The 26263-nt window shown below is 41.7% G+C and overlaps 1 protein-coding gene across 3 annotated transcripts in view; it reads right to left on the reverse strand.

The window, feature by feature from the left end:
- GABRG3 (gamma-aminobutyric acid type A receptor subunit gamma3) overlaps window positions 1–26263 on the reverse strand; it is a 562718-nt gene that overhangs the window by 50851 nt on the left and 485604 nt on the right. For all 3 annotated transcript variants that reach the window (XM_028850620.2, XM_077938673.1, XM_077938674.1), the window contains one exon: window positions 1603–1740. In XM_028850620.2, the coding sequence (XP_028706453.1) occupies window positions 1603–1740 (138 nt within the window). The remainder of the gene's footprint in view (window positions 1–1602; window positions 1741–26263) is intronic.

The raw sequence follows: 26263 nt of genomic DNA on the forward strand, positions 1-26263 counted from the left end.
CACCCCAGTTGCAGGCAGAGTGTGACTTCTCATGCTTGTGGGCTCCAGCTACCATGCGTCCGTCACGAGCATAAGAAATGGGAATTTTTTTTATTATCCTAAGGACATTTTCCTTACAAGTGTAATTATACAGAAGATCGAATATGGTTGTAAAACTTACTAAAAATATGACTTTAGAGATCGATTATAATTTCTTTAAGAGCCACAGTAACACCTAGCACAAGAATTGCCCAGACTGTTGCCTCAAATCTGTTGTCTCCTTCTATTTGTCACTTTTCTGAGCTAGTATTTGCTTGCAATCAATTTCAAAATCCCCTGAGTTAGATGGGTTCAGCTTAACTTTGCATTTCCTTTTGTTTTGAGAACACCAGGAAAGGAGAAGCAGTGACCTTTGGGATGTAAATGCTAGAGCAGTCCTCCCTGCTGCTTGGTAACTCCCTTCAGGCAGCCTTAGACCCCAAAGGTCTGCTGGTGCATTGCAGCCTTTAAGACAGGGAATTACATGACCAAGGTAGGTGCCTCTTAATTGGCAGCAAGCATCCCAAAACATTTCCCTTTGCACTGCCTCCGCAGTTCATTTACATAAATTGTGGTGTTCCATTATTTAACATTGTCATTGTTTAACATTTAAACACAGATCCCATTTCTTACATTTTCCACCATGACACCCATAGAGAATCTTTTGTTTTTCTCCCTTAATCAGGTAACTTTTTCAGGACTTTTCTTGATGTGTCAATAACTCTCTATTTTACAGTGGTATCAAGAATTAAGACTGGGCTTTAAAGATATTTACCATTAATTCTCAAAACTGGCATCTTAATCTACTCACCAATAAAATAAATTATTAGATAATTTTAAGAGCCAACAAATTCTTCATACTAACAAATAATATCAGTAGAAAAGCTGACTCTACCCCCATCTGCACCCCACACCCTGCCAAAGGAAAATCAGTTGTGAAAAAGTAGACCCTAGGAATAATGAAATACCCAAACCAGAAAACAACAACATAAGACATAAGACAAAAAGCAAAACAAAACACATTCACATATATTCATAGGCAGAAGAAGTCTTTCTATTTAATTACAGGATTTTGAATATGCATGTAATAATCACTTCATAAAATCAAATTGGTAGGTAATTATTGCACTCCATCATTGAAAAAGAAACTCAAAGTTAAAGATAAAACTTAGAGTAAATAAAAAGAATTGAAACTCAAAGGACATGTCAAACCAGCTTCTTTTATGTGTGGATTCTCAATAATATCTGATTCTTCTTGTGCATGGAAATTTGCAGAATTCTCCCCATCAGTAAAATTGGTTTGTGTAAATATGGTCAGTAGTGAGTTAGGTTAAGTTTATAGCTAGGTTTATAGACATTATGCAAACACAGCCTGGATTCAAAAATATGAATTAATTCTAATCATCCCTCTCCCATACCAATTAAAACATTACAACACAGTTTCACTTTGAATCACTTGTTTTGTCTCCAGAATCACTAATGTATCATGGTTACCCGAAAGGCTGGGACATTAAGGATATGACTACATATGGCCTTAGGCCTCGCTGAATTTTGAGAGCTATGCCTCTTTCAGTAAATTCCTACCTGCAGACGTTGTCACGATTTCTGTGGTGTTTCTGAGGCCCATGAAGTCAAACTGATAAAGCCGCCATGATTTCTGGTCAGCCGCCTCCACTGAATTTTTTCTCCATCTATAAATCATTTCTTCTTTGGGATAGCCATCTAAAAATACAGAGCAAACATTAGCGCTTGAAGGTACACATTTATAAATCATTAAAGTGAAAATTATAATTCTGATCAATGAATAGGAGTTAAACTTTTAGGCCATATGTGCTCTCTCAATTTTACTCCAAGACACAGAAACTCGAAAAATGAACGGCCAAATGCCACCTAATCCCACTGCAGATTTTCACGAACGGCCAGGCGCTCCACCACATAGGCCTGGCCACTGACAACACACAGGGGGTGGTTCATTTCTTTAACCTTGGAGAGCCGCAGCTGCCGTCGGCCTTCAAGGAGTGGAGGTGCTTGTCAATGGCTCCCAGACTCTGAGTCCTCGCCATGCAGATCTAACTACATGGCCCATGCCCATACACCTTCTACCCTTCCCCAGAATGTATTCCATCCAGATCTCAGGAAAGAGGAACTCAGTAAGGTAATCACTCCAGGATTCGATAGACCCTTTTTCCTTTCAGTCTCCAGCTTTGATAGGTGAATACTGACCTGCTTCAGGGACCCTTTCTCAGGTGGTTACTGACTCCAGGAACCTGGTGGCTTCTGCTGCCTGGGGCCCAGACTGGTGACTGCCTAGACCATGGCATCGGGCAGGGGCTCTGTCCCGCCCTGTGGGCACTGTCACCAGGGGTCCCTGGCTCCCTGAGCCAGAGCTGGATATTTGCCAGATGGCTGCTTTTCTGCCTGCATCTGTACTCCTGAATTCCCCACTTCTGAACCATGCTTGGAATAACACCACCCCCTCTCTGCTGGAGCTCTATGGCCTGGTGCACCTGCCCTCTTTTTCCCGCCTGATCTGCAGGCTCTGCCGCTGTGTCCGCCCCACGGGGCGTGCCCTACTCTCAAGAACAGGTCTAGGCCTTGTGTCATCGGGAACACGCGACAGCATTAGCATTCTCCGCCTTCGCTGATTCATACAGACACTGATGGCATGACTCTGGAAGAAACCTATGCACCATCTTGATGAGTTATCCTGAATACTAAAAGCCCTGCCTTCGTGCACACATATGTATGCAAACATATTAATAAAGTGGTTGAAATGTGCTGATTACACATTTAAATCAGTTTGCAAAATTCTTAAAGGCAATCTGCCTTCTTGAGTTTTTTCCCTCTTTGCCTGACGTTGCTGGCTTGGCTCCATCATTGAAAGACGAAAATAAAGCCCAGGCATGTCCCGCTTTCTGATTGTGGGTTGCCCGGTGAAATTATTGTTAACACAGCAGGGACACACGCTCTCCTCGCACTTGAAAATGCTAAGCTCAAGGGACCCAGAGCCAGTCTGAAGCATTTCTGTGAAGGAATCAAACACTGTACTTGGCCATTGGCCATGTCCCAATTGCCTTCTATCCCCATTAGGCTGTCATAATTACAAAAGGTGCTCTATGCTATAATTCTTCCTTTTCAACTTTGTTTTTAAATCACCTTTATTTGAGATATAATGCACATACATAAATTCACACATTCAATGTGCCCAAATCAGAGGGTTATCCCATATTCTCTGAATGGTGGAACCATCACCCTAATCTAATTTTAGAATATTTTTATCACCAAAATGAACCACCTGACCAAGTAGTGGTCACTCCCCTTTTCCTCCCCACACCCACTACCCATCTCACCTAGTCCTAGGTAGTCACTTATATATTGTCTGTCTCTACAGTTTGGTCTATTCTGGACATTTTATATAAATGGAATCATATGATATGTGAGCTTCTGCAAATAGCTTATTTCACTTAGCAAAATATGTTCAAGGTTCACTCCTATCGCAGCACATATCAGTACTTCATTCATTTTTTTTTTTTTCTCTTGAGACGGAGTCTTGCTCTGTCGCCCAGGCTGGAGTGCAGTGGTGCGATCTCGGCTCACTGCAAGCTCTGCCTCCCGGGTTCCCGCCATTCTCCTGCCTCAGCCTCCCGAGTAGCTGGGACTACAGGCACTCACCACCAAGCTCAGCTAATTTTTTGTATTTTTAGTGGAGACGGGGTTTCACTGCGTTAGTCAGGATGGTCTCGATCTCCTGACCTCGTGATCCACCTGCTTCGGCCTCCCGAAGTGCTGGGATTACAGGCATGAGCCACTGCCCCTGGCCCTCCATTCTTATTTATTGCCAAATAATATTTCATTGTACAGATATACCATACTTTGTTTATCCATTAATCAGTTGGTAGACCTTTTGGTTGAGTCCATTTTTTCATGATTATGAATGTTGTTATGGGCATTTGTGTACAGGATTTTGTGTTGATACATGTTTTCAGTTCTCTTGGTTATACACCTAGCAGTGGAATTGCTGAGTCTGGGTAACTACATTTAACATGTTGAGGAACTGCCAGATTGTCTTCCAATGTGGCTGGAACTTAAAATCCATAGAAATGTACCAGGGTTTCAATTTCTCCATATCCTCTGCAACACTTGTTAGTTTCTGTCTTTTCAGTGATAACAATTGCAGCAGGTGTGACGTGGCATTTCCTCATTGTTTGGATTTGTATTTCTCCAATGACTGATAATACTGAGCATATTCTCATGCTTTTATTGGCCATATGTATGTTTTCTTTGGTGAGATGTTTGTTCAGATCTTTCGCTGGTTTCTTAATTGGGTGGTTTTTATATTGTTGAGTTTTAAGAGAATTTGTATATTTTGGGTACAAGTCCTTTATCAGATACATATTTTAAAATATTTTCTCCCTTTCTGTGGTTCATCTTTTCTTTTGCAGCCACTGGAATTTTTTAATTGTAGTAATATATACATAATGTAAAGTGTATCATTTGAATCATTTTTGAGGACACAATTTGGTGGCATAAAGTACATTCACAATGGTGTGCAACCGCCACCAGCATCCGCCTCCAGAATTCCTTTCTTTTCTTTTTCTTTTTTTCTTTCTTTTTTTGAGATGGAGTCTCGCTCTGTCACCCAGGCTGGAGTGCAGTGGCACAGTCTGAGCTCACTGCAACCTCCACCTCCTGGGTTCACACCATTCTCCTGCCTCAGCCTCCCGAGTAGCTGGGACTATAGGCGCCCACTACCACACCTGGCTATGTTTGGTTTTTCTTTTTTTTTTTTTTTTGGTATTTTTAGTGGAGATGGGGGTTTCACCATGTTAGCCAGGATGCTCTCGATCTCCTGACCTCGTGATCCGCCTGCGTTGGCCTTCCAAAGTGCTGGGATTACAGGTGTGAGCCACTGTGTCCAGCTTCGTTTTCTTTTTAATAGAATTTATTTTTGAGTGTACTTCTAGGTTTACAGCAAAACTGAGTGGAAAGTTCAGAGATTTCCTGTATATCCCCCGCCCCACACATGCACAGCCTCCCTCATTATCAATATCCTGCTGCAGAATGGTACATTGGTTACAATTGATCAATTATGTCGTTATTACTAAGAGTCCATCGTTTACCTTAGGGTTCACTTTCGGTGTTACATGTTCTATGGGTTTGGACAAATGTATAATGACCTGTATCCACAACTACGGTATTGTACAGAGTATCTTTCCTGCCCTACAAATCCCCAGTGCTCCACCTATTCATCCCTCCCTGCCATCCTTCCCCTTAGCAACTACTGATCCTTTTACTGTCTCCATGGTTTTTCTTTTCTAGAGTGTCTTAAGGTTGGACTCATATAGTATGTAGGTATTTCAGGTTTGCTTATTAGTAATGTGCATTTAAGTTTTTCCCTGTCTTCCTGGCTTAATAGCTCATTTCATTTGCTGAATAATATTCCATTATCTAGATGTATCACATTTTATTTATCAATTCACCTACTGAAAGCCATCTTCGTTGCTTCTAAGTTTGGGCATTTATGAATAAAGCTTTGCTATAAACATACAGGTGCAAGTTTTTATGTGGATGTGACTTGTCTTTTGATTTTTCCTTCTTTGTTTTTGAGGATAATTTTGCTAGGAATATAATTATTTGTTGACAGTCATTTCTTTCAACATTCTGAAGGTGTGATCTAATATTCTTAATGGCTTCCATGATTTCTCATTAGAAATCTGCTGCTAATCATATTGTGATTCACTTGTAAGTAAATATTGCTTTGCTCTTGCTGTTTTCAAAATGTTCTCTTTGTCTTTAACATTGTTAGTTTCACTATGATGTGTATAGATGTCAATCTCATTAAGTTCGTTGGGGTTTGTTGACAGTCTTAGATGTATAAATGAATTGTTTTTGTCAAATTTTTGGCCACTATTTTTTCAAGTAATTTTGTCCCTGTTTCTCTTGTCTTCTCTCTGAGATTCCCATTATGTGTTTGTTGGTATTCTTCATGATGTATCACAGGTATATTCATTTCTCTGTATTTTTCTTCATTCATTTTTCATTTTATTCCACTCACTTGATAATCTCCATTGGTTTATCTTCAAGTTTGCTGATCCTTTCTTCTTTATACTCAGATCTGTTATTATGCCGACCCAGTGATTATTTTTATTGCAGTAATTGTACTTTTCAACTCTAGCATTTCTACTGGGTTCTTTTTCAACAATTTCTACCTTTTCACTGATATTGTCTATTTGGTGATATCTAGTTGTCATACTTTCCTTTGATTTTTTTTAGGCATGATTTCCTTAAGTTCTTTACACATATTTTTAAAGTATTTGTCTGACACATCCAATATCTAGAATTCTTCCATGATAATTTCTATTAATAGCTTTTTCCTTTGTGTGTGTCATGCTTTTTCTGTTCTTTTAAGGTTTTGTGATTTTTTTTTGTTGTTTTTAGACAACATATTGGAACAACTCTGATATCAGATACCTTCCTCCACTCCAGAGTTTGTTGTTGTCCCTGTTTCTGTTGTTTCTCTTCTTGCCACTTATTTGCTAAGTGACTCTCCTGGACTAATTTTATAGATTATGTATTTGCTGTAGTAGCCACTGAGTTTTTTGCTGGTTTTTTGTGGTGGTTGTTATTGTTTTTATATTCTTATTTTAATTTTTGAGCCTGATCTTCTTTGGTTCACGTTGGTTCATTGTAATGTAGTGGTCATCCAATAATCAGCCACAATATTTCCTTGAACTCCTTGCCGCTACTTCTTCCTACCTTTGCCAACATCACTGTCATCATCACTATACTCACCACCACCACATCACTATTAACATTATCACCACTACCACCATCATCACCATCACAATCATCAGTACCATCATCACCATCACCATCACCATCATAATTGTCATTACCATCATCGCCATCACCACCACCATTACTATCACCATCATTGTCACCACCACAATCATCAATATCATCATCACCATCACCACTACCATTATTATTACTATCACCATCATCATCACCATCACCACCATGATTACTATCACCAACATCATCACCATCACCATCACAATCATCATTACCATCATCACCATCACCATCATTACCATCACCATCATCACCATCACCACCACCATTACTATCATCATCATCATCACTACTATCACCATCATCATGACCACCACCATCAACAATATTATCACCACCATCACGACTACTATCATCACCATCACCATCACAATCATCATTACCACCACCGTTACTATCATCATCATCATCACCACTATCACCATCATGACTACCATCATCAACAATATCATCATCACCATCACCACTACCATTATTACTATCACCATCATCACCATCACCACCAACATGATTACTATCACCAACATCATCACAATCACCATCACAATCATCATTACCATCATCACCATCACCACCGTTACTATCATCATCATCACCACTATCACCATCATCATGACTACCATCATCAACAATATCATCATCACCATCACCACTACTATCATCACCATCATCATCACGGTCATCATGATCATATCACTGTCCATACAACTGTAACTATAGTCTATGAACTGTTCCAAGAGCTTTCTATATAGTAAGTCTCACAACAATTCTAATGACATACACATTACTGTCCCCACTTTACAGATAAGAAAGCTGAGGCACTGAGACACTAAACAATGTATATAATGAAGAGGCAGAGTATAAGGTTAGGATGTATGACTCTAGTGTCCATTCCTTCACCCTCTGCACAACTCTGGTCTCCATCTGTTCTTCTGATTGTCATGTTCCCCAAATTCAAGTTCCTCAACTTAGATTTTTTTTGAGACGGAGTCTCACTGTGTAGCCCAGGCTGGAGTGCAGTGGCACGATCTCAGCTCACTGCAACTTCTGCCTTCCAGGTTCAAGCGATTCTCCTGCCTCAGCCTCCTGAGTAGCTGGGATTACAGATGCCTGCCACCATGCCTGGCTAATGTTTGTATTTTTAGTAGAGATGGGGCTTCACCATGTTGGTCAGGCTGGTCTTGAACTCCTGACCTCATGATCCACTCGCTTCAGCCTCCCAAAGTGCTGGGATTACAGGCGTGAACCACTGCGCCCAGCCAGCCACCCTTTTTATAAATCCACTTTTCTCAAGAGTAGAGGGGTGATCATTTCCAAACTGCTTATTGTCTTGACCTTTATGGAAATACAGGTAATGCTTCAAAACAACATTAAGAATCATCAATCATTTAAAAAACAGTCTGTCTTCCATAGTTTTCTCCAAGACTTAATAGAAACACTTTTGTTCTTTGCAGGGCTTTTTATAAAACACTTCCTACTCTTGAGAAGGCTTCCGGATCCCCAAATTAAGGTCGTGAATGCTTTTGATCAGAGATTGACATGCCACTCAGCTAATGAAGCTGGGACCACACAGCCCTTGCTTGCAAGGGCCCTTCCAAAGCACTGGAGGGACACAGCAGCTTTTTTGTGGATAATTTTGAATCATTAGAAAAGATCTCCTGTCCCATTTGTTTCCTCTTGGTATTTTTTGTTGGATGTTCAACATACTGAATTTTAACATTCTTATATTAAATTCATCATTAATCTCTATGTTTGTAAAGTAATACTTCCCTGAAACATGCTCAGATAGTTTTATATTTCATTTGTTAGTCATTCTGAAATTATTTTTGTCTGGCCCTTTCTACTGACTGCCAGTTGTATATTTTTGTGATATTAACAAATACTACTTGTCACCAAATGTTTAAAGAAGAAAATGCCCGTGGTTAGGAAAATGCAGTCTTCATATCAGCAGAAGTAATTCCTAATCTGCTCCATCTGTCTGTCTGACCTCATGTGGTGGCGGTGTGGCTGCAGTCAGCCCTCAGGGCATGACCGTGATGGCTGGACCTGTTCAGGTCCATTCCCTGGCTCCTGGGATGGAGAAGTCCCTCTTCAGGGCCTCTGTGCAAAGCCTATGAAACAAGAGGCATTTCCTGATTTTTGAACCTAGAAACCAATATTAAGAAAACTTTAAGACAGACAAGACAGAGTTTAACTCTTACATATACTTTGTGTTAACTTCATGGTTGCCCTGCATTTTCATGAAAGTGAAGGGATACTGTTTTTAACTATCAGTTCTTTCACACACATCATGAGATATAGCCTAATACACAAATTATCCGTTTGAGTGTAACATTCACTACAGCATCCCAGAGAAATCACAATTCTAGTCATAATCACAGATTCTTTTGGAAACCTGATGAATTTCATTTATTACCTGACTTATCAACCTATGATAAAAATATGAAAGCCGTTTCTTTGTTCTTAAATAACAATAAAATATGCAAAGTTAGGCATTTGAAAAAAGAAAACTAAAAACTGATTAGCCAGCTTATTAGATTTAATACTTCATAGATTAAGTAAAAATATCAATGATTTTTGGACCAGACATTTATAATTTCAGTGGCTGGTCAAATCTGTCACAAAGGTAATCATTACTAACTATCTTCTAACACAGTCAGCCTTAGTCAACATACTACTGCACAATTACATAGCATTTTCCCCTGTAAAAAACTGCACTTTACAAGTTCTACTTCTCGATGACAGGTGTATTTCTCCCCTTTTCCATAGTTTCAAATTTCCTTGCAAATCAACTTGGGTTCTATAGAAGAAACATATAAGGGCTGCAAAAAGAGGGCAAGTATGAGAAAGCACCAGGCCGATGGGTATGCAGGGAATTCTACCAAACCTTTAACATTCAGATGCTATTAGTGCCATTTCAGCCCAGAGAGTAGGAAATGCAAGAAAAATATCTAATTATATTTTTATATAGTGAGTATTACAATGATATACAACCTAATAATGAATGCACAAGAAAAGCATTCTTGCTTAAAAATATGAATGTAAAATCTCACATAAAATGATAGTGAACAGAATCCATCAGCACATTTATTTTAATACATTAATACATTATGATCCAATAGGATTTATGCAAGAATGAGAGTAGAAATTCATGAATATAATCCATCATACATTCATCTCCATAGAAAGCAAAACATATTTGATAAAATGCAGTGTATGTTTGTGTTAAGAACACTGATTAAGCTAAAATTTAAAAGATATTTTATATATACACATATATATGAGACAGAGAGAGAGAGAGAGAGAGTACATATATTCCTAAGATCCAATAACTTAAATTAATAGGAAAATAGAGTTCCTTTTCCTTTTAAAATTGAAAGCAAGATAATATCCATTGCCTTCCTATTTGTCATTACATTTTATATATTAGTTAACATACTCTTAGGAAAGTAAATAAATAAATATATAAAACAATTAGAGGCATACAGACTAGAAAGCAATATATGTTGCCAGGGGTGGTGGCTCACACCTGTAATCCCAGGGCTTTGGGAGGCCAAGGTGGGCAGGTCACTTGAGGTCAGGAGTTCAAGACCAGCCTGGCCTACATGGTGAAACACCATCTCCACTAAAAATACAAAAATTAGCAGGGCATGGTGGTGTGTGCCTGTAGTCCCAGCTACTTGGGAGGTTGAGGCTGGAGAATCGCTTGAACCTGGGAGGCAGAAGTTGCAGTGAGCTGAAATTGTGCCACTGCACTCCAGCCTGGGCAACAGAGCAAGACTCCATTTTCAAATAAATAAATAAATAAATATTTACGTATCCAGAAGACAGAAAGGAATAAACTAGTAGAAATATTTTCCTAAATTATCATAAAATACCCAGGCATAAACTTAACAAAAAACAGTCAAATCCTATGAGAGGAAGTTCATAAGTTACTACTGTGCCAAACATAGACTAAATAAATGTAAAGACACACCATATTCTTGCATAGGAAGACTGTATGACATACAACAGAAAGATGGTGATTCTCTCCAAGTTTAATTATGAATTTCATGTGACCTCAATAAGAAGATTATTAACTTTTTTTGTTTCAAAAGTTGACGATAAATTTTATTCATAAGAACAACCAAGCAGGAATGGCCAGGAGAAGTACAGTGACTGGGGCTAGCTTTTCACAGGTTATTAACTATTATAAACGCTCTACACTAAACCTATTGTGCATTGGTACTTGACTGATCAAAGAAACAGGAAAGATGAAAATTCTCTTAGGATTTATGATGAAGGTGGTTATTTAAATTAGGAGGAAGAAGGTATTTATGATCAGTGGAAGCCATATGAGAAAAAACCAATTTGGATCTATTATATCACACATGAGAATAAATTCTGAAACCACATTTGCAAAAATTGTAACAGCAAAAACATTATGATAGGGAAACAGATATGACCTAACTGACTCCATTTTGCGTTTAACTTCCAAGCTACCTTTGTTCACCTGGGTATGGGCCAAAATAACTTTGGGGGAAATTTGGTTTATAGTTTAAATGATAATAACCTTTCCCAAAACTAAACTTCCTTTATGAAACTAATAAAAGACTACAGGTTTAGGATTGTGAGAGGGGCCTGAATTCTGATAAGATGTACGTGTAGTTAAATGATAACCAGCCATTGTCTGGAGGTCACAAGATTTGTAACTTCAAGTACTGCTGTAAATAACATCTCTACGGTGGAACCTATGATTGGCCCTCTGAGATGTCTTCTCAGACTTTTGCATTTCCAATGCCTGGATGACTCCACTGGGACCAGCCACTCCTCCGGTGCCCACACCCAGAAGCAGACTCAGCCTAAGACGACCAGTTTCCACACCCCTATTGAGAGGTGACAACGTGCTAGCAGCCCTCGCTCCCGGCGCCCCCTCGGCCTGGGCACCCATTCTGGCCGTGCTTGAGGAGCCCTGCAGCCCACCAGGCACTGTGGGAGCCCCCCTCTGGGCCGGAGCCGCCTCCCTCTGCTCCCTGGGAGGTGTGGAGGGAGAGGCACGGGCGGGAACTGGGGCTGCGGGCGGGGGCACTCACAGGCCAGTGCCAGTTCCGGCGGGCATGGTGCGGGCTTGGAGGGCCCTGCACACGGAGCAGCCAGCGAGCACTGCCGGCCCAGGGCAGTGAAAGGCTTAGCACCCGGGCCAGCAGCTGCAGAGGGTGCTGGCTGGCTGGCACTGCACTCGAGTTCTGGCCTGGCCTTATGCCTCCCTGCAGGGCAGGGCTCAGGACCTCCAGCCCCTCATGCCCAAGCCCTCCCTCGGCCAGTGGGCTCCAGGAGGCCCAACCCCCCCGGCGGGCGCCGCCCCTGCTCCGTGAGCCCGGTCCTATTGGCCACCCAATGGCTGAGGAGTGCAGGCACAACTCTAGACTGGCGGGCAGCTCCACCTGCAGCCCACATGCCGGATCCACGAGATGAAGCCAACTGGGCTCATGAGTCTGGTGGGGACTTGGGGAACTTTTATGTCTAGCTAAGGGATCATAAATGCACCAATCAGCACTCTGTGTCTAGCTCAGGGATTGTAAATGCACCAATCAGCACTCTGTCAAAACTGACCAATCAGCTCTCTTTAAAATGGACCAATCAGCTCTCTGTAAAAGGAACCAATCAGTAGGATGTGGGTGGGGCCAGATAAGGGAATAAAGTCAGGCTGCCCAAGCCAGCAGTGGCAACCTAGTGGGGTCCCCTTCCACACTTGTGGAGGCTTTGTTCTTTTGCTTTTTGCAATAAATCTTGTTGCTGCTCACTCTTTGGGTCCATACTGTTTTTAACAGCTGTAACACTCTCCTGGAAGGTCTGCAGTTTTATTTCTGAAACCAGTGAGACCATGTACCTGCCAGAAAGAAGCAGCTCCAGACACATGTCAACCTCTGAAGGAACAAACTCCCGACACACCATTTTTAAGAACTGTAATACTCAACTGCGAGGGTCGCGGCTTCATTCTTGAAGTTGGCGAGACCAAGAATCCACCAATTCTGGATACTGATTTCATTCCCAACTAATCAGCGGCACCCATTCCCTAGCTCCCACCCCTCAAACTATGTTTAAAAACCCTGGCCTCTTAAATTTTGGGAGAGGCTGACCTGAGTAATAATAAAACTCTAGTCTCTTGTTCAGCTGGCTTTGTGTGGATTAAAATTAAACTCTTACTCTAATGCAATTCCTCTGTCTTGATAAATTGACTGTATGTGGGATGCAGACAAGATGAACCCATTGGGCAGTTACAATTCCAAATGGATCAGGGATCTAAGTATTAAAAAAGAAAAAACAGCCATATACTAGGATTTGAGAAATGTGAATAAATTCCTTTATAGCTTTGGCTTTGGAAAAACTTTTCTAGCAATGACTCAAAAATCTAGAGACAATTAAAAACTATGCTAACAAAATTGTCTACATGAAAAAATGATTTAAAAAAAGCATGGAAAAAAGGTACTGTACAAGAAAAGTAAAAATGGCAAATAACAATTTGGGGAAAACGGAATTAATATGTCACAGGAAAAGGACTAATTATGCTAATAAAGAATGATTTATAGACACAAGAAAAATAAGACCCAAAATCCAATAGGATGAAAAGGTAAAAATGGTGAATAATCAGTTAACAAAGGAAGACATAAAAATGGCCCATAAGCCAATTAAAAAGATACCCTCACACCTGTAATCCTAGCACTTTGGGAGGCTGAGGCGAGTGGATTGCCTGAGCTCAGGAGTTCGAGACCAGCATGGGCAACACGATGAAACCCCATCTCTACTAAAATACGAAAAAAAATTTAGCTGGGCTTGGCGGCATGTGCCTGTAATCCCAGTTACTTGGGAGGCTGAGGCAAGAGAATGGCTTGAACCCAGGAGGCAGAGGTTGCAGTGAGCTGAGATTGTGCCATTGCACTCCAGCCCAGGTGAAAAAGTGAGATGCTGTCAAAAAAAAGGAAAAACAATAAAAGACACCCAAATTCACTCCTAATAAGAGAAATGCAAGGTAATGGGCACCAACAAATCACACTGAAGTTTGATAAAGGGAAAGAATTAAGCATTTTCCCTGTCTTTCCTGTATATACTGAATTTCAGGCTAAATAAGTAGTGATGGGCAAGTTTTTTCAGTAGACAAGCCACTAACAAATGCAGGAGGAATGATGTAATAAAAATATGCCACTTCACAGCCTCCAGTGAATCTGGGAGCAACAGAGGCCAAGGCTATTACCCACTGAAGAGTCTGTCTTACATTGCCAAGGCAGCAGGACCAGACATTATGTCCTTTCCATTGTAAGGCAAAGAATTATACGGGGATGCCTATGATGTTCTTATCCAAAGAGTTCAACTTGAAGCTAAGCAAAGTTCTAGAATTAACTACTGGTTTACAGAAAATATGGGGCATAAACACCTTACATGACACCATAAGAATATAGTCAGCCAAACCTAGGATGTGTGAGATTTGATGGGCAAAATGGCCTATTTTCTGCCCAAATGAATAGAAGGAATTTTTATTTATTAAAAGAGACTTGAGGCCAGGTGCGGTGGCTCACGCCTGTAATCCCAGCACTTTGGGAGGCCGAGGCAGGCAGATCACCTGAGGTCAGTTCAACACCAGCCTGAACAACATGGTAAAACCCCGTCTCTACTAAAAATACAAAAATTAGTCCAGTGTGGTGGTGGGTACCTGTAATCCCAGATACTTGGGAGGCTGAGGCAGGAGAATCGCTTGAACCTAAGAGGCAGCAGTTGCAGAGAGCCGAGATCATGCCACTGCACTCTAGCCTGTGCAACAGAGCAAGACTCTGTCTCTAAAAAAATAAGATAAAAAAGAAGAGAGACTTGAGAGAACTATTAGCAGGATGTCATGTGTAGATCTTGACTGATACTGCTTCAAACAAGCCAACTATAAAAAAGACAACTGCAGAAATGGCACGGGGGCTGAGTGTTCTATGATAGTACGGAACCCATACTAACTTTGTGTAATAATGACATTGGATTAAGAGAGGCATGTCTGTTAGATGTAGCTAATGAAGCACAGCAGTCTCCTGCAGTAGCGTCCATGGGGCCTATGTTCTAATACCCTCAGTGGATGCTGGAAACTGTGGATAGTGCTGAATCTACTGCCGTTGGTTGGAAGGTGTTTCTATTTATATCTTCTGCCTACACATTTAATGCCTTATTCATCTCAACTAAGAAATTATCATGCACTATGGCTGTAACTTTTGCAGTTTGAGGTGCAAGAGCAATACTATCACAAATTTCTTTTTCATTGTTCACAATTTCATGAATAGAAGATTCTCACTGTAGATATTAACAACCATAGCATATGACTTTTTTCTTTTCTCATTAAGCTGATAACTTTCATTTTTTCTCTTAAAGGAAGCACTTCATGGTTTCTCTTTGACATATCCAAATTGCCAGCATCACTACTCTTGAACTTTGGGGTCATTAAGTCAAATAAACATTGTACTTGAACACAAGCACTGTGATACTGAGACATAATAGTACAGTGAGGAATAATACGGTGTGGTCACAGGAGAATAGAAAATCCCAGCAGTAGTTTCACATCATGAGCAAAAGGAAACGTGCAATAGCTGCAGATGCTATGAGCTGATAAGACCCTGTAATACCAGGAGGTGGACCAAGCTGGCTAAGACCAACTGGAGTCAACATGGCCCTGAATTTGACGTAGGTTTCTCCTAGGGCCTCATTATCAACTCATTAACACAGTAAACCACACATCCACCAACCCCATGACAGTTCCAGGAACACCCATATTTGGTGTAAAAATGGGTGGTACCACAGTTCTGAGAAGTCTCCACCTTTTTCGAGGAATATTCCACCACTTGGTTAAAGAAACTCATAAAGATAAAAGCTGCAAATCCCATGGCATGACTCTCTCTTGAGCATGCCACACTCCCCTTTCTTGAGTGTGTACTTTTCACCTTGTGATAAATCTCTGTACTTTCACTGTATTCTGACTCATCTTTGAATTCCTTCGCACAACGGTGTCAAGAGACCGGACACCAGCAAGGGTGGAGGTCCCACAGGCGTATGGGGTATACCGGCCCACTGGTATCAATACTGTGACCACTGATTTGATAACTGAACCAAAGTGACTAATGGGTGGGCAGTGTGTACACTGTGGATACCCTGGAGAAAGGGACGATTCGCATCCTGTATAGGATGGAGCTGGACGGTAAGAGACTTCATCACACTACTCAGTGTGGTGCCCAATGTAAAACTTATGAATTGTTTATTTCTGGAATTTTCCTTTAGCATCTTTGGACCCAGGTTGACTGAAGGTAAGTGAAACTGCAGAAAGAAAAACCTGGATTAGGGGAGACTACCACATTTCTAGGAAAATCCATACAATGTACCATTTCCTTTGAAGTATTCTTTAACACATATGAGAGGAGATACATACAGCCAAAACAGAAGAAAGTTGATGCTAAATAACTGGCACATGAGGTTTCATTGCACTCTTTTATCCATGAAAAATAGAACTAAAGGCTATATTTAGCCAATGAAATAGTTGTTTTGATGCTCAAGAAGTTTATCAACATAAAACAACATAGGTAGGCCCCAAACATCAGTACTTGTCATCTTAGGCCCTGAATTCACTCTGTCCTGTACTCACATGTTGTAAGACTATGATTCCATTAGTAATTCAAGCCCTTTCCAGATCTCAGGCCCCCTATCTGTGAACTGTAGAGAATGTGGACGGGACTCCCACCTCCTAATACTGCAGTGGTGCTGAAAGATGGCACGTAACTATACGCTATGGTCTCAACATCTGTGTCCCCCCAACAAATTCATCTATTGAAGTCTTAATCCTCAATGGGATGGTATTTGAAGGTGGGGCCTTTGGGAGGTTAATGAGGTCATGAGAGTGACCAGATGGGATTAGCGCCCTTATAATAAGAGATAGGAAAGAGATGATGTTTCTCTCTCCGTGTGAGGACCCAGCCAGGGTGCACAACTGCAGGCCAGGAAGAGGGCCCTCACCAGACACCGGGTCTGCTGACACCCAGATGATGGTACTTACCAGCCTCCAGAACTGTAAGACATGCATACTGGTGGTTTAAGCCACCCAGTCTTTGGGTTTTTGTTCTAACAGCCCCGGATGACTATGACACTATATAAAACGCACAGCAGTGTTCCAGGCCAGTCATTGCTGAGCTGATGTTAACTGTAGTGTTTATTATGCTTCCAAAAAATATAAAAATTACATCCCTTATTCAAAATACCACACTAAAAGGTTCTTTTTTCACTGGGCTCTCTGGAAAACTCTCCCTCTACGGGTCTCCAGCCCTTGACTGCTAAAGAGGTTGGTGGGGAGACTTGGAGAGCAGCAGTCACCCCACTGTCACCATGCTTACCCTTGGGGGTCCCCTCCTGTTCTCTGCCACTTCCCTCCTCTTTCTGTGCTTTCAACTAGGATACAACGGTTTAAGAGGAGCAGCAGCCTCAGAGAAAAATTACACTGTGCACAGCCTTTTGTCTAGAGAAGAGTGATATTTGTTTTGAATGATGAGTGTTAAGTGGTAGCTTCCCGGTCTGATGCTTTTGACCTACTTTGAGAAATGTTTAGAACGAAAAAAAGACAAGCATTGATTTAAAAGATGCAATATGAAGCTGTTTCAAATTCATTTTTGTTTCTGTGCAATAAGAAATAAATTCAGCTTTGGAAATTGGGATCATTTTCTTGTCTGTAGTTGTTAATGTGTCCAAGTATAACAATAATTTTACTGATGCTATGAACAATGCTATTTTCCCATGCAAACGTCACACTAATGCCCAGGGCTTGGAACTGACTCCGGGGAATCATCAGTTACACATTTACCACTGTTTGGGCTAGAAGGTTCTAGAGATTAAGAGACATTGTAGATTCTACTGAATATTCTGTGGTCTTCTATGGAATCTTGTAGAGTCTGCTGCTGGGTAACAAGCCCTTCGCCCACTGTTTAGAAACTATGCCAGACTCTTCTTTAAATTTCTTCAGAGATTTCTCAACTCAGTGCGGTCTGGCATTCAGTGTTTTTCATTATGAAATAAGGGGCCTTGAATTGAAGCCTACAGGTTGTTTAGCCTCAGCTCCTTGTTTACCAGGTTTCTAGATATTAACCAAGTCACTCAATCTCTTGGGGCTTTATCTTTTTAAAATATAACAGGGTGGTCTACAACAGTATTTTTGAAACACTGGATCTTTAGAATCAGCTCAGTGGATCATGTCCAGCATTTTAAAATGAAATACAGTAGAATACAAATACAGTAGAATACAGTAGAACATATCCGAAGGCATCATGCAGAGTGCTAGTAAATATTAGTTTGTGTTATTTTCAGTATGTGTATATAACTGTACGTATCCTTGTTCTGGAATGGAAAATGTATTTTCCAGAGAGACTTGGTGTGAGCCATTGAGAGAGACTACCTAGAGGTGAATTTGCAAACTCAGTGCAGGGAGGATAAATGAGAGACTGGGTGACTGGAATGAAGTGTAAGCGCCACAGGGACCTGGAGCCACCGCCCTAGGCAAAGAAGTGTCCCTCCTCTCTGGCAAGAATCGGCCTGTGGTCACCAAATCATCTGGCCTTTTAAAAAGAGGCAGAAATAGGGAATTCTGTATAAAATCTCTTGACTTTCAAATGTTGGCCACTGACTCGTCTTTTAAAAAAACAAGCAAAGTGTGTCCTTGGAACGGATGCTGCATTGTGGGGCCAATAAGTACCAATAGGTACCAATGGAAGAATGGGTAAAGAACGGGTAAAGAAAACCACATGCTGTAAAATTCACTTTATATAAAATGTCCAGAATAGGCAAGTTTGGAGGAGCAGAAAATAGATCAGTGGTTGCCTGGGACTGGGAGGAAGGGGATAGGGAGTAACTGCTTAATGGGTACAGGGTTTCATTTTGGGGTGATGACAATGTTATAAAATTAGGAAGTGATAATGGCTGAGCAATTCTGTGAATATACTGAACACCACTGAACTGCACACCTTTCTGGCAAGGTATAAAATTGGTGCATTTTATGGTATGTGAAATATATCTCAATAAAGCAGTCATTTAAAAAAACCTGTAGTAGTATGACAATGCGGAGTGCTGGTGCTCCCACAGCTGTTTAGGGGGCCACGATGCATGGGTGACACCAGCTTATTTTGTCACTTGCACACCCACACACAGCTGCTCATGTGTGACATGAACAGTGATGCCCTATGGGAGGGGCACGTGGGTTTCCTGGTCCTGTCTGAACTGAGCCCACTCCCTGAGAGAAGAGCAGAGAGAAAGCTGGAGTGATGTAGTGAACATCTAGCTTTAAGGAGCAACAGAACAGCTGTCAGCCTCCCTCTGCACAACACGTCTAAAGTGCCAGGCATTTCACGGCACCCCCAAAGGAGCAGTGTCTGGACTCGGCTCCATGTCTCCAGGAGAAGGCACAGCTGTGAAATGTACACACCTCACATCCTAAACGTGGCCACAGCACACCCCCACAGAAGAAGGTGCTAGGGAGGCCACTGGGGAAGGGGCAGGACTGGTCACACAGCATGGTTTTAATATCTCACTTTTGCTAACTGTGCTAGGGCCTCTCCCAGGGTCTTGGAATCAGCTGTGTGAATGAGGGCCAGGGAGTTTCAGCTTTCATCTTCACAGTCATCTGCTTCTGGCTCACTGTTGAAGATCCATCCTTCAGTGATACCAAAAAATTACACAAATAATTTTAAAGAAAAATTGGAATTCTGATTGAAATATTTACTTACCAAATTAGTGATGGGAGGTCAGACATCTTTGCAATATCAAATCTTTCCTGTCAATAATATATGCCTATCTTAAAGGACTTGTTTCATATTCTTCAATAGAATTTTAATAATTTTCTCTCTATATATCATGAGTCTTAGAACATGTTTGCTTTTGCTTTCCTTTTTTTGTCTAATATAAAGAGGTGTTTTTCATTTACAGTTTTATACAGATGTTTGTAATGCAAATAAAATCTGTTAAACCTTATGTATTAATTTTGAATCAAGTTCACTTCAGAACATATATTCATTTTAATAATTTTAGTAGCATGCATTATTTTTTCAAGATATCTGATCACATCATCTGTAAACAGTAACATTAACTTTTACAACATTTGTGGTGCTTAGTTTTATTTCCTTCATATATCACTAAAGCAGAGACAACGTTCCTGATACCTGCCATGTGTTTTACGTTCAATGTTTCTTTCTTTAATACATATTTAGTGTTTTTATTGAAATAGGTCAATGAATCATATTTTTAAAATTTCAATGTGTTTATTTAACAAATTACTTTGAAAGATATTCTAATGTTGCATTATTGTCATCTTTCTGGAATTACAGTATGCCAGTTTTGCAATAAATGCTGAATTAAGCAGATAATACATTAATCTTTGTAGATTTAGTAGGATACTAAATTGTGGTGTGGCATGTATTTCACATTGTAGCACAAAGGTTATTTAAAAACCCTCCATATCAGGTGATAGGAGAAGTTAACATTGGAATAAAACACATTATTTCAACTTATAATTTTAATTAGAATAATAAACATTGGTTTCTTAAAAGTTTGGTAGGCTTTATCTCTAATAATATATATAAGACTAGGGCCTTGAAATAATATACGCAGAGTATCATATATTATATATACACAGAAAAGCACTTTTTATTGAAGTGCACTTATATGTACACAGAAAAGAACACGAATCAAAAGTAGTCAGCTTGATTTATTCACAAAGTGTGATATGTCCACATACTCAGCACTCTAGTCAGCAGCAGAACACTACAGACCCCACAAGCCCCTTAGATCCCATCCACCTTAATTACCTCCTCCCAAGAGAAACCAGAATCTTACTCTCAGCCACATGAACCGCCCTGATAAGACAGGAGCCCTCCAGCCTGCTCCTTCCTCTGAATCACAGTCCTGTGCCACAGATAACCAACAGCCTGACTAACCAGTCCTTCCATTTTCAAAAACATTCTTCTAAGGTTCTTACATTATTTCTTTTGTGGTTTTTAAATGAGTGTCATTTCTGTGTTCTTTCGTATTTTAGACATTTCTGTTTTACTTTTCTCTATCAAATCTGCTGGGGCTTGGCTTTTACTTAGCATCCTTCCAAACCCAGAGTTCTAGTTATTTTTTGGTTTTGCTCTTTGTTTCCATTTTATTCAGTTCCTGGCACATTTCTAAATGCTGCAGAAACAACACGGACATAGCAAGGTCCCTGCTCTCCTGGGCTTATCCTCAGGGACAAGATTGCACACAGGCATATGCTGATAAGCTTGGAGTGCAGGCAGGGGATGATGGGGGTGGGAGTGAGGAGCGGGCTCAGAGGGGAGGTGATCCGAAAATTCCCTGTAGGACTCGGAAGGAGATGAGGACCTCTCCAGGAAACCCTCGAAGGCTGTGAGCAACGGGCTGCGGGTGTTTCAGGAAGAACAAGGAAGACAACTGCACGAGGGAAAGGGGTGAGTTAGGAGAACTGGTTCTGGAAGCAGCAACTGGCCAAGAAGCACGGCAGACAATGGGCATGTTCACCAAGAGTCCAAGAGTCAGGGAAATGAAAATAAAAACAACTGAGGTTCACTTTTCTCATGAGATGGGCAATTTTTAACACATGTATCAAAAACATCCACTGTAGACAAAAGTGGTGAAAAACAAGTCTCTATATACCGTTTTTGGCTCTGGTATTGAATGCAAAATCATGGTGAGAGGTGAAACCCACAGGGCTTCTATGTCCCTGAGGACTTGGGGAACTTTTCTGTCTAGCTAAAGGATTATAAATGCACCAATCAGGGCTCTGGATCTAGCTAAAGGTTTGTAAATGCACCAATCAGCACTCTGTAAAAACGGACCAATCAGCGCTCTGTAAAACGGACCTATCAGCAGGTTGTGGGTGGGGCCAAATAAGGGAATAAAAGCTGGCCACCTGAGCCAGTAGCAGCAAGCTGTTGGAGTAACCGTCTGTGTGTGGGAAGGTTTCTTCTTTCTCCTGGCAATAAATCTCGCTATTACTAACTCTGGGCCCGTAGTACCTTTAAGAGCTGTAACACTCATGGTGAGGGTCCACGGCTTCATTCTTGAAATCAGTGAGAGCACCAACCCACCAGAAGGAACCAATTCTGGACGCAGTGGCATGGAATGCAGTACTATCAAACTATTCAATGTTTAAAAACTTTAATTTGTGAAATCTGCTTGACAGAAATACAGTGCCAGCAAAAAAGAAAAAAAAAATTGAGAACAACACACACGTGGGTTGCTGTGCTATTTTTGACAGCTTGCAGGAAGGCACGAATTCTCCATCCTTTGGGAGAGGACACCGCTATTAATAAGGAAGCAGCACTGCACTAAGGGGAAAGGCGTCCGCCACACTTCATGAACTGTGGGACCCCGACTGGTGAGGAGGGAGTGAGTTCATCTTAGCAAAAACAATCTTATGTGTGCAAGTGTGAGAGTAGATATGTTTGTGTAAGTCTGCATAAGCAAACAGATGTACAGGAAGGAGGAGAGACCCCTTTTAGGGTCTGCCAAATCCGCAAAGCATAGAAATAAAAATCTTGAGTCCCTTTGCGGGAAATTCCAGGACTAGCTACCTATCCCTGAGAAGTAAATAGGCAACCTGATAGCTGGAAGGAACCTAGACCCCCACCAAGTGGGTGGGCTGGAAGGCAGACCTCAGGCACAGGAGTGGAGGGCTGCACTTTGACTGGGCTCTTCGTTCTCAATTTCTTCTTGAGGGGCCTGGAGGTAGTCATGTCCTCGGGCCAGATCTTAACATTCCTTTCTGTCCACCCCAGATATTTTAGACAAAGTTTCACTTCCATAGCCAGTCGCAAATCAGAGTCTCTGAATCCACCTCTGACCTGTAAGCCTCTGGTTCAAGATATCCTCCTGCCTGTTTAGGCCAAACCAGCATATAATTTCCATGTATTATGTACTGACTTGCAGTTTTGCCTGCACATTCTACTTTCCTGAAATTTACCCCTGCCTTTAAAAACTCTTGCTCACAATCTATTGAGGAGGTCAGGTCTTCAGTGTGAGCTCCCTGGTTCTCCTTGGATGATGCCCTGCAAATAAACACCCTCCTTTCTCCTGCTCAAAATTTCGATGTTTGTGTTTGGCCTCACTGCACCTGTGAAGCAGACCCCAGTTTGGATCAGTCACCCCAACCAGGGCTCAACCTGCAGCTGGGATACAGGTGGCATGAAGAGGAGTGGGAAGTTTTTACTCTACATTTAGACTTTGTTTGAATGGTTGGGGTATGCAACTTACCATAAAAAGTCAGACTTGAAATCTTGTTTTTTTTTGTTGTTGTTGGACAAAAATATTAACAACTGTGATGTATTTGAGGTGCTTCTGGTTATAGTTATAATACTGTTATAATATTTAAATTTATCCAAAGGTTAGCATTTAGATAAACTCAATCTTCAGGAATGCAGCTGTGGCTTCAGAGACGTGGCCTTCAGAGTAATGACAACAGTAATACTGCAGTCCAATCCCATTCAAAGGACCACCATTACGAGAGAGAGGGGCTCCTGTAAGTCAGCCAGCCACACTCACCTTTCCCTCGCTCTCAAAATCCAGAAACAACCAACTATAAATAAATGAAGAAAAATGCAAGTTCCACTCTTGGATGATAATGAAAAGTTACACTTGTTAGGAAGAAATGAGAGGGAAAAACTTCTGAAAATTGAACCAAAAGGAAATGTGTATCAGTCTGAGGTATTTAATTTTACTTACAAGAAGTGTGTGTGTGCACGTGCGCACGTGCGTGCAACTCTGAAATTGCAAAGACCATCTAATGACCAGTGTTGAAAATTTCACTCTGATCAAGTTTTACTATGCTAATTATATTTTTTATAGTTTCCTTTTTCTTTTTTAAAAAATATTTTGTCAGGTTTATTGAGATACAATTTACATTCGTGTAATCATCCTTTTCAGGTATACAATTAGATATTTTAAAAAAAAATTTATTTTACTGCAGTAAGAACACTTAACATGAGCACGAGATCTGCCTCTTAGCAGACCGTTAAGTGTGTAATACAGTAGTGTTACCGACAGGCACGATGCTGTTTCCCAGTTCCATTCTGCCTCTATGGAGGTGGAGGATGACATGGTTTGCGTGATGATACCCTAGAGATGAATTTTTCTTTCCTTTTGGAAAACTCCTGAATTGTCACCTGTGCCACTTGAGACGCACAGCTGTCCATGCGTGCGGTGATGTGTGCTCACCTTGATGCTCAGGGACCCCCCAGCAGCAGGAACACAAGACTCTACTGTGTGGGACGGAGCCTGCCAAGGCTCCCTTTCTCACCAGGAGAGCAGTATTTTGGAAAGACATAGTCTTCTAAGGCGTCACACATCACATCTAAACCTTGTTGAGACAGAGGGCAGGAAACAATTGGCTTTTGAGGTTCACAAACACATGCTGAAGGGGGAAGTATTTTTGGGGAAAGGTGGAGAGGGAAGACTTAAGGGTGCTGGAAGAATCAAGCAATGATGCATGCAGAGGATGGGGCACACCAGAGCCAGAGAGGAAGAGAATGTGCCAGAGATGGGACACAGACACTGACCAATGGGCCCAGGGCCTGATGCCAGCTGCACCCACTCCTACATGCCCCGGGCCACAGGAGCCCGAGCTCATCTAGAAGACTGGGCAGATGAGGCTCTTGTCATTGCAATTGCAGCCTCTGCTGTAGTAACCTGCTGCCATTTCCATCTAGCTAGCTCACATTAGAAATTGCCTCTGGAAAATAAGCCTGGATTTTTCTCCTGTTGGTTATTTTTTTGTCAGAGGCATATGGAGAAAGTGAGCCCTGCTCAGCTCACAGAGCCTTTCCTAGAGGGACACGTTATTGCCACCCAATCTCTGATTCGAAGGTGCCACCAGGCATTGATTGCCTCTCAGCCGGATAATGAGATGGAGCTTGCATCTCCTCAAATTGCGAGGCAGCTGTGGATACCTCTCCAGACTTGACGAGCTTGTGAACGGGGATGCAATTTCAGGGAAAGATGATTACATTCCCAGTAACCAAGGCTGTATTAAATTAGGCCATTTCGACTGTTTCAATCAGGGTGAGAATTGGTTAGACACATGCACGTCACCAGTCAAAAAGTACTATTATTAAATGGCCTTGCATTTCCTTCCCCTGAAGTGCGATGAAGATAAACAGCATCAAGGCCAATACAATTCACGAGGATGAGCGATGCCATCGTACATGTCAGCAGCGATGTCATCGTACATGTCAGCAGCGATGTCATCGTACATGTCAGCAGCGATGTCATCGTACATGTCAGCAGCGATGTCATCGTACATGTCAGCAGCGATGTCATCGTACATGTCAGCAGCGATGTCATCGTACATGTCAGCAGCTTTGAAGAACAGGAGAGACACTTCTCCTATAAGCCGCCTTTTGGTGGCCACACTTGTCACGATCTGCAGGTGCTTTCGGTAAAGATGCGGCCTGGATGTGCGCGCTGTGTGTGCCCCAGTGTCCGGCGTGTGCCACACAGCTGACCAATACAGGGAGGGGGACTGAGACAGGTGGGGACTCAGAGGAGAGGAGAGAACCCGGGGTGGGAGGGCCTGAGCATAGTTCCTGCAGTGTCCCAGGAGTTCATGACACAAGCAGCTGGTCATGTCTTTCAGCTACATCAATAAGGTCCCACGAGAGACCCCAAAGCCCTGACCTGGAAGCTTTGTTTGAAGATGTGGAGTCAGGAGAACCCTCCAATGGAAAGCTGAAGATCTCCCTGAGTGGGAGTCACTGCACAGATGCTTTGATAAATACACTCTGTCCTTTAGAGCCCCTTGTGAAGCACAGGCAGAGAAAGCAATGGTACTCCTTAGGCCACTGGCCAGAAAACACAGCGACAACAACTGCCAGGTCAGAGTCAGGAAGACTGGACCAGGCGTCTGGGCGGACGTGAGGCTGCAGACTCCAAGGAGGCAGCTTGTCCTGGAGAGGGCAGGGCTGGTACAGTGGATTAATCCTGGCCAAGCCACTTTAGATACGGGGCAGGGAATGTGTCCGTATCTAATCACATGTCTTCCTCTGCCTAGTGTGAATCTCTTCATTGAAAGCCCAGACCCATTGCTGTGTTAAAAGATTGTTTATCTCAAGAAAGAAAGGTGCCCAAGAAGATGGTCAGTGAACAAAGATAAGAGAGGGATGTAGGGAAAATGGAACAGGTAGCCTTTGGATGGATGTAGGTCTGAAGGTGATATTTCTACAAAGGCAAGAGACAAAACGTCAAATGCTAGCAGGGACTTAGTCCAAGTATCTTCCAAGCCGCCTTCCTGTGAAATGCAAGTAGAAAGGAAACGCCTCTTTTCTCTCCGTCACCCCGCCGGCCCTGCACTGTACATCTGTAGCAG

Source organism: Macaca mulatta, chromosome 7 (genome assembly GCF_049350105.2).
Source record: "Macaca mulatta isolate MMU2019108-1 chromosome 7, T2T-MMU8v2.0, whole genome shotgun sequence".
Lineage (NCBI taxonomy): Eukaryota > Metazoa > Chordata > Mammalia > Primates > Cercopithecidae > Macaca > Macaca mulatta.